Source organism: Podarcis bocagei (assembly GCF_964188305.1).
Source record: "Podarcis bocagei genome assembly, chromosome: 3".
Classification (NCBI taxonomy): Eukaryota; Metazoa; Chordata; class Lepidosauria; order Squamata; family Lacertidae; genus Podarcis; species Podarcis bocagei.
This window is the reverse complement of record NC_138127.1, coordinates 78,538,251-78,550,346: the sequence shown is the minus strand read 5'-3', so window position 1 is coordinate 78,550,346 and position 12,096 is coordinate 78,538,251. Positions and strand designations below refer to the sequence as shown.

Below are 12,096 nucleotides of genomic sequence, written 5' to 3'. Positions count from 1 at the left end.
CTTTCTCATGGCTTTTGGCCTGCCCTATTAGGTTGGGTCACACGAACCATTCAACCCAATATAAAGGTAAAGGACGCCTGACAGTTAAGTCCAGTCACAGATGACTCTGGGGTTGCAGCGCTCATCTTGCTTTACAGGCCGAGGGAGCCGGCGTTTGTCCAGACAGTTTTTCTGGTAGGGGAACAAAAAACTGGACTGTTATCCTCACAGGGTTCACAGTCCAATCACTTCCTAATAATAATAATAATAATAATAATAATAATAATAATAATAATAATAATTTATTATTTATACCCCGCCCATCTGGCTGAGTTTCCCCAGCCACTCTGGGCGGCTCCCAATCAGTGTTAAAAACAGTACAGCGTTACATATTAAAAACTTCCCTGAACAGGGCTGCCTTAAGATGTCTTCTGAATGTCAGGTAGTTGTTTATCTCTTTGACATCTGATGGGAGGGCGTTCCACAGGGTGGGCGCCACTACCGAGAAGGCCCTCTGTCTGGTTCCCTACCATCCATCACCTGCTCTCAGCCCCAGTCCAAGTGATTCCCCCCATTCTCAGCCCAATTCAGTATTTCCTGTCCCTCTCCATGTGGTTTGTCCATCCCTTTTTCATAAACAAAGAGAGGGAAACCTACAGCCCTCCAGATATTGCTGGACTCTCTCAACAAGCTCAGCCAGCACGCTCAAGGGTGATGGAAGCTGTAGACCAGCAAACACTTATCAAGGTCATAGGTGTTCCATCCCTATTTTAAACTGATCATCATGGAATCTTACAATGTTCCTGCCAACATTTCATTCTTTTTTTAAAAAGAAAAGAGTTAAAGGAATTTAATTCTGCCTAAGCTCAGTTCAATGCTGAGCTGGTTTAGGGAATGCTTTAAGAAGGCACCGCTATTGTGAAGAACGCATTAAAGGCCTTTACAAGAAGCAGGTGATTATGAAGCATTTGCTCCTGTCATGACCGATATGGAAGGAAGAATCAAAATAATGACGCTGGCTTTGTTCACCAGCCGCTAATGATTATACCATCACCCTTGGAAATGCCTTTAAAGAGATGGCAAGGAAAAAAGAATGTTAAATGCTACTGGGCACAACAGCTACGGCACAAGCAAATCTGGTGATCTTGTGTTTTCCCATGGTGGCTGTGTGGATGAACACACAACTGATAGCGACTGCCAACACCATGTGGCGTAATCGAGCAAAGGTCGCAGCAGCAAGAACAGGACAACCCACCTACCAAAGAAGAGCTGGATGAATGATAGACGTGGGGAGGGACATATGCCATGAAAAACTTGAGAGCAATGACTGGATCCTGGGAAATGAACCAACTGTGGAGGCAATATGTGGGAGTGCTAATGGGAAAGCTGCAGGAACAAGGACTGTGCTTCTTGTGCTGAAAACCAAAACCTTGCTGTATGTGGCTCTTAAGAACTTTGATCAGGCTGACATGGTATCCATCTGCTCCCAAAACTTACACTCAATAAGTTGTAATTTATATGCAGTGCACTAAACTTTAATATAATAGGTGGCTCCCCCCTCCAACAAGTGACAACAGCCCTCCCCTCCCTCATGGGAGATGTATGATAGCTTGGCAGGCTTTAATTACTAGGCGTAATTTTTGAAAATGAAATGTCCCTGTGTAGTTATTTGCATAAGGTGATATCCAGTGGTTACTCATACAGACTCTTCAAATTAAGATAAGTCCATTTATTTCCAAGTATGATTTAGTTGGACAAATATTTATTTTGAGTGTATAAAGTATTTAAATCCTATTTATGGAGCATCACATTTTACTTGCTTTTAACAAACTAAGCTCAAGCCTAAATAGTTGAAATTCCAACAGTAGTCAGCAGAGGGAAACCTAGGCTTACACAATCCAATGCCTTCAAAATGCTGTTTCCTAAGTGAAAGGCATATGGTTACCTACTTAAGTGTTTTAACAATTATCCATAGTACTCCCTTCCAGCCTCAAATCAGAGGTTTATGTCTTTACTGTCCCTCCTCCTCTGCTTCTGTTTTCTACATATATCAGCGACTTATCCTCTTTCTAATCTCACTGTCAAGATACCCACATACTCTCTACTTGATGGGAAAGTGCTCCCTGGTTCCATTTAATTAATGAAGCCCATAATTTCTCTTTGACCTCATTAATGTCTGATCTTGTCTTTCTAACTTAAACAGGGAGCTTTTTATGATCTAGTCCAGGCATGGCCAAACTTGGCCCTCCAGTTGTTTTGGGACTACAACTCCCATCATCCCTAGCTAACGGGACCAGTGGTCAGGGATGATGGGAAGTGTAGTCCCAAAACAGCTGGAGGGCCAAGTTTGGCCATGCCTGATCTAGTCTGTCAAATCACATAAATGACATTACCTAGAAAGTGAGAAGTGATTTGAGTGAAAGGGTGGAAGCTTGACAAAGAAAGCGTCACAAATCACTTTTGCGTTATATCCAACACAAGATGTCAGCAAAGAAAAAAAGGGGTTGGGACTAATGGGTTAAAAGAAATGGAACAAAGGAACAAGCACAAACAACTGTTTGGACAAAATGTATGGTGTTGCTTTTGTGTAGCATAATGTAGTGTGGTGTTGTGTTTGTGTGTGTTCATTCATTCATTGGTATGGGGAGCCTGGATGGAGACAAAACAAAGCTCAAAAGCAACTTCAAGATGAAATAGCTCCACTTTCTTGGATTCAGCATAAGTTTTGAATTATGAGAGTTATTTGTTACATTCTTTGTGGAGGTAGCATGTTTAGTATGCTATGAATTTAGGACAATAGGAATAGGTAACGCCAAGGAGGAGGAATCGGTTTCTCATTATGACATCAAGTCTCATAAACAATAGCAGCAGCATGTATATATTGCAATTTTATTTCATCTGCTCAAACAAAACAAAGTTAGCATTTTAAGAAATTTTAAAATGACACAATATGGTAAAAATAGCAGAGAATTAACTGAAAAACTCAAAAGGAGGTAAAACTAAATGCATGAAAATTCAACATTCATTAGTGTTTCATCTTCAGTTTTGATTGACACTTGATGCTTGCAAACTTTTTGAACAATGAACTTTGTTTCATGACAACTCTGAAGAGATTTCAGCACCAGCACTAAGATTTGTACATTCAGTTTGTTTGCAATTGACTTGTTAGCCACTTGTGTATGAATAGGACAGATTTATCACAGATCAGATCACAGTGTTGAGGAAAGCAATACCTTCCTGGAATTAAAAGTGATCCCCTAAACCATATTCAGCTTAAGGCATCCGCTGTACAAAAGCACAGGAACCATCATAACATTTTTTTAAAAGAACAGTAATTAAAATAACCTAAGCTTCCTCTGTAGCTCATTTTAATTACAGGACTATCTATCAATGGCATAGCTGTCGTTAAAACAGCCTTAATTTACAGTTTAACTAAAATTGGATTTCCTGGAACGGTCCAATTCAGGATCACATAACTATGCATGTAGAAAGAGTACAAAGACCTGTTTCTTTTTTCCTTTTGCACAGAAATCATGTTATTTTTAGACCAAGGCACAAAACGTTTAGTGCATTAACCAGTTTCGTTCACAATCTAGTAACTCAGTTTTCTTACCTTTGGACCACTTACACCTCTAACATTCTGCTAGGCTATCTCTGAATTTTCTTTACAAACAAAATCAGACATGATTTCTGAAAAGAGTAAGCATTTAGGGTTATACTGTTTAATCAGAAATTACTTTTAAAAGATGAAAATGCCTCCTCTTAATTTGAGAGCAACATCTGTTTGCCTTGTTATTTTAAAAAATGCCTTCAACTAATGCATGCAGATAACACTTTAAAAAAATGTAACCACTGATTTTTGGATCATATTTTATATGCCATACTTCCATCTTACAGAAAGAGGGGAAACAGAGAATGTCCTCAATGAAAACTTTAAGCAGCAATAAGCAGCTGTTAATTTGCTTTGGTGCCCAACACTTGGGAGGATATGGTAAATAAAGCTTTCTTATGAACTAAACTGGATGAAAGTGGGTAATTCAAGAAAATGAATAATTCTGTCCATAGCCACAAGTTATTTTTTTCAAATCAGCATAGCTCACAAGATAAATATGGCACTATTATATAGCATGGAGAATTTAAGAGGCAGTGGGAATTATAGATGGTTGCACATTATTTGCCGAATTACAACATTTAAAATTGCAGGATTCCCCACCCCATCCCTTTCTGGAAGTCTGTATGGGATATCTTAGTAAAAGTTTGGACACTGGAACAGGAGATGGAACAAAGTGAATTTCATCTTTGAAGAATATGTTGTTGCCACCACTGTTCTTAAGACTTTCCATTGTGTGACTTTGTGCATCAATATTTGACCTAAACTACCTAGGTCAGGCATGGCCAAACTGGGCCCGCCAACTGTTTTGGGACTACAGTTCCCATCATCCCTGACCACTGGTCCTGTTAGCTAGGGATGATGGGAGGTGTAGTCCCAAAACAGCTGGAGGGCCAAGTTTGGCCATGCCTGACTTAGGTCCACTGCATGGTTAAAGGAACAGGAGCAAGCTGTAGGAAAATGTGCACCTTTCCTGGCATGACCCGCTCACCCCCTGGCCCCTTAACCCTGGTTACAGGCAGCACTGGCACCAAAAGTTTTTCCAGTCCTGGTTAAAATATGGTCTTGTCAAGTTTCCGGCCAGTGATGATGCAACTGTTAACCACGAGATGGGGAGAAGGGCAGGAGGATTTACGTTGGAGAGAGGTTGGGAAGAAGTACATGATCTCATGACCTGCTCCTAGTCACTTAAACTGGGATTAAAGGATTGGCAGCATAAATAACACCTGCACTATGCTCACTTCCAAATTAAGTAGAAACTGACCTCAATGCACAGGTTCAAGTAGCTGTTGTGGAAAGACTGCCCTGTACTACTTTTGTATGCCTCTTTTTTAAAAAAAATACCTCTAAGTTTAATCATGATACTTAACTTTATACCAAGTTAAGTAAAAGAAGCAAAATCGCTTAAGGGTTTCCAAACCTCTTACTGAAGCATTACTAATTTTGAAATACAAACAAAATGATACAAAAAAATTATTAAGTATCTGCTTCTATTTAACATGGTTACTGATAAGTCACAACATTTTCCTTATTATTACACATGCATGCAATATAAGGAAAAATAGTGCAGTAATTAATACAAATTTTTTTAAATAAAAAAAGTCACCCTACCCCCAACCCTACACCTCCCAAGTTTTGCCTGGGCGTTAACTAGGCCTTACTGTAAAAAGGCTACTTAATATTTGTGGCATGCAAGGATGTTTTAAATTAAAAAGCCAACTCTGTGGTTGTGTTATATTACAAAAATGTCTACATGCATAAATCTTAAAAGCTCAAAAACCTACGGTAAGTCTCTAACAATCTAACAATTTACATTTGACCATTGATTTGTTTTCTGGAGAAGTCTTAGATTTGGTAAAGCATTACAATTTAGGAAGGCATCTACATCTTTATACTCAGGACAGCATTTGCATTTTCCCCTACAAAACTGTACGAAGGCTAACTAGAGAGGCTTCCTATCATAAGATTCCAAAACTCAATATATCATCACATCCTAGAAGATCTCTCATTCACCAATATTGTATTTTACAACATACTCTTATCTGTTCTTTATTTTGTGAACTGAAGTCATGTTTGATCTTTAATTCATGGAAACACCCCATATGATAGGAAGACTAACCTGAGATACATTTGTACAACAGTATAACTTGCTAAATCCTTCACTAAGAAAACCTCTCTGAAAAGCCTTCCCAAGCTTTTCTCTCTCCCCTCTCTCTCTCTCTTTTAGTCTTAATGAATTGTGAATGTGCAGCTTCATCTCGATATGAAAACATTTCAATGCACTGTGATCTCGTCTGACAGGTATAGGATTTTCTGCATAAATCGTTACCGCAACTTAAGAACATTTTCCACCAGGTTTAAAGTCAGAAAACAGCAGCAAAGGGAAATCGTATACCGAAGTGATGTCTGAAAGCTTTCAGAATCTTGCCCTTCTTCCAAGTGTATTTTTTTCCATTTTCTTCTAACAGCTCGCAAAATGTAGTCGATTTTGTGCCAAGACCAGTGGTCACAACGGCTAAGTCCTACTATGCTGTATTCGACTTGCTCAGTTCTTGCCGGATTGCTGATTTGGAAAGAGGAGGGAAATTGCTGTTAAACTCTGCAGTATCTCAGCAGAGAAAGGATGTGGTCTGTTCATTTGAGAAAACCTGTATCAAGATAGTGTTTCCTCAAACTTGGTACAGACAATGTGGCTATAGGTAAAAGGTAAAGGTATAGGACCCCTGGATGGTTAAGTCCAGTCAAAGGCGACTACGGGGTTGTGGCGCTCATCTCTCTTCAGGCCGAGGGAGCTACATTATAGTGTGGTAGTCCCAAAAAGACTGAAAGTGAATTCTGACAAGATGAAGGCTCTGTTGCTAGGTGTTTCTAGGGTCTGGGAATTAGGTAGACAGCATGCTCTAAATGGGATTGTATTTCCCATGAAAAACCAGGTACATATCTTGGGCGTTTTCTTGGATCCAGCTTTGTCCAGGGAAGCCCAAGTGGTTCTGGTGGTGCTTAGTGCCCTTTTTCCAGCTCTAGCTGGTTTACAGCTATTGTTATTCTTGGATGGATAGCTTTGTCACAGTAAACCATGCTCTGGTAATCTAATGTTCTGGGAGTGCCACAGCCAGCCCAAGTACATAATAAAGTGGGGCAGGGTCTTAAGACTTTTACTATTTATCCATAGCTTTTAATCTGCAGTCTGCTTTAAATTCCAAGTTTATATTTGAACATCACCTTTTGAAGGTAGGCCAGGTTAACAGATATTTACATCACCATTTTATAGATAGGGAGGTTGAGGAAAAACAGTGACTTGCCCCAAAACTAGATATCAATTCAGGTAGGAGTGGATAGAGGCCTCATGGACCTGAAGCCAAACTCTTGATCAATTGAAACATACTCCTCCATTGTAATTGTGATAGTGGAATATTTGGGGGTCAGGATCATGTGCCAATGAAAGGTAAGCATGTGAGGTCTGAGAATTTTCCATTTCAAAACCCTAACCCATTCATACAATTCCATCCATGACTGAAAACCAGTCATAGGTTGAAATACTCACCATCAATTAACTCTTCTTTTAGTTTCGTTAATTCCTTCCTCATTTCATCTAAAATATCCTATAGTATCAGAACAGAATTAAAAAGTCAAAAGTTTTGCCCAAGGCAATTTAAAAGGCATCAAAATTGAAAAAGATTTAACAAGCCTACTTTTAAATTTCAAGCAGCGACACTCCAAATGAAGTGCTTCTATGACCTAGATCAAATTATAATTCCCCCCTACTTTTGTATAGAGCTTGTGCACAGAGAGAATCCAGTGAACACAAGCTCAAAATGTAGAGCTAATTCTTCTCCACCACACAAATCTGGAAATTGATCACATACTGATTGTTGCATCTATTTGTGGAAACTCAGGGATCTCAGTGGCAAGATAGGCAAGGGTGATGGGCTAAGGAAGAAAAAGGTCATTTTGCTGCCTCACTGTGTTGCAGAAAACCCCCCTCCCAGAGGAAATGTTCTGTAAAACAGGGGCAGTAGCTAATGTTCTGTAAAACAGGGGCAGTAGCTTACAATGAAAGTAACTAAGTAGCAATTCTATGTCAGATTAGGAGGTATTCTTACCTACTTCGTAACCACAATTTATGACGCCAGAAACTGGTTTAATGCCTGTGCACTTTGCCCATGTCCCCTCTGCCATTCATTCAGAGATCCTGCTCATTTAAAACTAGAGTTCCTTATTAAGGTCAAATCTGGGAATTCTGGTTTAAAGTCTGTTAATTAACCAGGATATTAAGCCCAGAAGCTTAATAATGTCTGTGGGATGCATGTTTAACCACCTATGTTGGCAGTTTGACAACTGGTTAAAACCTTTTCATTAAAGTGTTTCATAGTGACTGAAGGCAGCCATATTTAGATGTTTTCTGTAGATGTTTTCAATAGACTGCTTTAAGACCTGCATACTAAGCATATTTGTGGTTTTTAAAAATGTTTTATTGTTGTACTTTATATTCTTTCTATCATGTAGTACACCATCATGCTGCTCAAATGGCGGAGAAATTATAGAAATAAAGTTTGTTGTCCATCGGAAATAATTAAAGTCAATATCATAAACAACATTAGGGCTAGAGTTCTAGTACAAAATATTTACCTGTTTCAATCTGTCATAGTCTAGCCCTTCAGACTGTACTCCATTTGTACTGGGTTGCCCAGAGGATGCAGATTTTGGTCTGTGAAGAACAAACAAACATGGTTCCAGTTAACTATGCTACCTGCTACTTCCACCAGAAATTCAATTTATAAGATCAGTGATCTGCTGCCTACCATGCCTTTACACACACACCCCGCCAAGTAGTTAAGAAGTTTAATTATTCTGATTTCTTGACTGATGAGAAAACTGCTTCTGCTGGACCTAGATGGTCTTTTGCTCAAATTGAAAAAATATCAGGAGAATGGCAGTCTGACCATTAAAAGTAGAATGCTATGTTGTTGATTTTAAATGGAAGTTTCACTTCTGAGTGTATTCCTTCACATAAAAGGTTATATTCTGCCTTGATATAAAGTCTTCAAAGCAGCAACAATATTAAATTATAATTATAATAATGCTTCTGTGTCCTTCTAAAAACACACAACTAATGGAAGGCCATGGGATGTTTGGTTACATGGTAAATTTGTGTGTTCATTGCTGGTGAAGCTTGGACCCAAACTTCACCATCAGTGAACAATGGGCTCCTTCTGTCCACAGGCTTTTGATCTAGTGGAGGAATCCACTAAAGGTATTACTTTATGCAGGCACTGTCTCAGCCACCACACCAGGTGGAGCTAGTCGACAGCTGCCCCGGAAACAGAATTAACCTCCATGGACAGATGTGAGTCCAAAATGACCCCACAGCTGCCCACCTGGTCTTTAGGGGCAAAGTTACCCCATTCAGGACCAGGGAGTCCCCCACACCTGCCCCCCCGAAACAGTACTTATGTCTTCTTGGGATTAAATGTCAGTCCATTAACTGCTATCCACCTTCCAACTGCATCCAGTCACTCACACAGGACCTTCACCACCATTACTAGTTCCAATTTGAGTGATTTTTATCTCCATTATTTATTTATTTTTGCGAAATCATTGCAAGAGATCTTGGGAGTCCTTATAGGTCCCCAATGGAGAAGGTGGTTCTGTTCAATTACGAACTACCTGAAAGTGTCTCATGGAACTGTTTTCAGCAGATGCAACAGAGGCGGCGAAGAAGGTATTCTTCGCTGCTGCTATCGGCACTTGGTAGGCTCGACGTTGAGCTCTAACCCATGTTCGGTCCGATTCAGAACAAATTTTTCTCCACCAGCGCTCTAGCCATCTCAGCTATTGTTTCACTGCCCTCAGCCTGGGGGAAACACTCTGTAGTGAAATCATTTTTCAACTCCTTATTAATGCTGAACTCATACACAATCTACTACTTAAGCTTAGTATAACTTTATTCCAAATATGTTACTTGTTTAATTCCTGAGGAAAAATTGCTATGACAATGTAAAATTAATAATTCAATATCAGGCTTTCTTGAAAAAGGAAAGTAACCTCACCCTTTTTTATTACTGATCTTCATCTTTCACTGCATGCTTTGTTATAACAAACAAACAAAAATCTTTAAAGGACAAATAATTGAAGGGCTAAAAGGTATTTGATTCTTCCACTCCTTGGCACAAGATTCATTTGAACACTATCTATAGCCACAAAATACTTAGGTTTGCATTTTAATATCCAGTTTTTAAAAATAAAATTCCTCTGTTCCAGTCACATTGGGGTGGGTGGGGGTTGTACCCTGCAAACAAAAGACAACTACCTCGAGATAATGGGTGACTTGCTTCCATTCATTGCACTCGTTCTTTCCCAAGGCTTTCTTGTTAGTTCTGCAGGAGATAAAAATCACTGGATGTTCCTTACATACATTTGTTTACTGCTGTATAAAAGTCCTTCTCTGAGCTGTTAACAATAGTACTTTAAAAAGAGTAATCTTTATGAGCTAAGATGACTTGTACGGCTCCAATCACTTTGCGCCTGGCTGTGTACCACAGATTTAAGCAGTGACATTGAAAAACTTGCTGTCTTGTGTACTCCACCCATTTCCCAATAATCCATATTGAATTTTACCCACAGCATTCCGAGCCAATGCTTTCAGTAAGTGATACACTGTGACCTGAAAGTCTTCCCAGGGAGACAGAGACAATTTAGACCCCAGCCATTAGGGCATTTTGTTCCTATGTACACCCATCGTACAAACGCAATCATCCTGTGGGCCTCTCACTTCAGAGAGGGTTTTTTTAAGCTCCTGCTAAGAATTTTGCAATGCTGAATCACAGGTTATCATCTACCTCACTGCCTTTTACCTATTTCCTTTCAACCAGTCCTTTAAAAGGAAATATGTGCTATATTCCCCTTTTTTAAAAAACTGGTTGAAAAGAAGAGTAAAAAAAGGGAGCCCATATACAAGCCCCATTATGATAGGTTAAGATGGAAAGGGTGGCTTCAATCCCACCTGATGTACACACAACACCTTGAACAGGGACCCCCAAACTCAGCCCTCCAGATGTTTTGGGACTACAACTCCCATCATCCCTAGCTAACAGGACTAGTGGTCAGGGATGATGGGAACTGTAGTCCCAAAACATCTGGCGAGCAGAGTTTGGGGATGCCTGACCTTGAAGAATTTACAAGAGGTGGTGGGCTCTCCTTCTTTGGAGGTTTTTAAGCAGAGATTGGATGGCCATCTGCCATGGATGCTTTAGCTGAGATTCCTGAATTGCAGGGGGTTAGACTGGATGAGGCTTGGGGTTCCTTCCAACACTACGTTTCTATTATTCTAGGAATTCAAACATTTCTATCTTAAGAATTTTGTTGCATCCATATTTACGGTAAGCAACAGCATCCAATTAAAAGCTGCAGGGATTGTTTTTTGCTTGTCAAACTAGAAATCTGTTCTAGATATAGAGCTTAAGTTGTTACTGACATACTTGATTTTGGAAAGTGAACCTTAAAAGCAAGGACAAGGAATGCACAGAATTTGTGTCAGCTATGTGAATGTCACAGATTTGTACAACTTACCAGGTGTGCTTGTTGAAGGAGGCTTTGAAGCTGAATGCTCTGGTTCTTCCTATTTAAATTAGATGAAAAATACAATCAACCTGCAAGTCTAGTCAAAATTTCCAGAAGTGAGGTGACATAATCAGATGGAACATTTAAAGTTGTTGGGTTTTTTTTTTAGCAGATATGAAGCACCGAAGCAGTTTTCCCCCTTAAGGCAAGTTAATCTCAAAAATTAAAATACAGGTAATTTGCATCTTATGTGAGGGTTTGGTTCTGAGGGTCCATGTATAAACACAAAAACGTGTAAAATCAGGAACCCCTGGAACCCCCACTCTGCAAGGTGGAGGGCTGCTTACCCAGGTGTGGGAAGGTGGCCTAAGACCTCTGGCAGGGTCTCAGAGCCCCCCTGCTGCCTTCTCAAAGCCCAACAAGAAAGGCAGGAGGTGCAAGTGCTCTGAGATGCTGCCAGATAAGCCCACAATCGCAGCTGTGTGGTGTGTGCAAAGCTGAGATCACGTAAATAAAATAAGCATAAGGTGTGAGCTACCTGTAATTTGGTTATATGGTATGTTGCATATTGTGCCAGATTAATTTGTCAACTTACATTTTTTTCTTCCTTTGTTTCTGCTTCTGATGATCCCTTCTCAGCAATTCGTCTCCTTCAAGCAGGGACAAAAAGTGAACTCAGTTACTCCTTACTCAACACTGCTTGCCAATGTATGGCTTTGCTATCGCTCCTTGGCAGCTTGTGAAAATTGTCCTCACTGAAACAAATGACACTCAACATGCAAAAACTTAAGTGTGCAGCACTGAAAATGTGCTCTCATCATACAGTATGCATACCAAGAATCTGAGGTGTTTATAGCTCTTTGCCATTTGCTCCCATGATGGGAAAAACACACCTGCCAAACCTGTACAGTGAGAACTATATTAAAGATGTAAAAATTAAACTATCA

At 39.8% G+C, this 12,096-nt stretch overlaps 1 protein-coding gene and 1 long non-coding RNA gene across 10 annotated transcripts in view; one reads left to right on the top strand and one right to left on the bottom strand.

Moving 5' to 3' along the window:
- Positions 1-253: 253 nt before the first annotated feature.
- On the top strand, positions 254-2,030 carry LOC308582943. The gene is made up of 2 exons (XR_014005959.1): positions 254-1,750; positions 1,821-2,030. It is a non-coding gene; the product is annotated as an uncharacterized lncRNA (long non-coding RNA).
- A 631-nt stretch (positions 2,031-2,661) lies between these two features.
- The window catches only part of ENAH (ENAH actin regulator), a 152,896-nt gene continuing 143,461 nt past the window's right edge, over positions 2,662-12,096 (bottom strand). For all 9 annotated transcript variants that reach the window (XM_081186390.1, XM_081186392.1, XM_081186393.1 and 6 more), the window contains 6 exons: positions 11,745-11,799; positions 11,159-11,207; positions 9,900-9,966; positions 8,219-8,297; positions 7,134-7,191; positions 2,662-6,152 (listed from right to left, as the gene is read on the bottom strand). In XM_081186390.1, the coding sequence (XP_081042516.1) occupies positions 6,115-6,152; positions 7,134-7,191; positions 8,219-8,297; positions 9,900-9,966; positions 11,159-11,207; positions 11,745-11,799 (346 nt within the window). In that variant the 3' untranslated portion in view covers positions 2,662-6,114. The remainder of the gene's footprint in view (positions 6,153-7,133; positions 7,192-8,218; positions 8,298-9,899; positions 9,967-11,158; positions 11,208-11,744; positions 11,800-12,096) is intronic.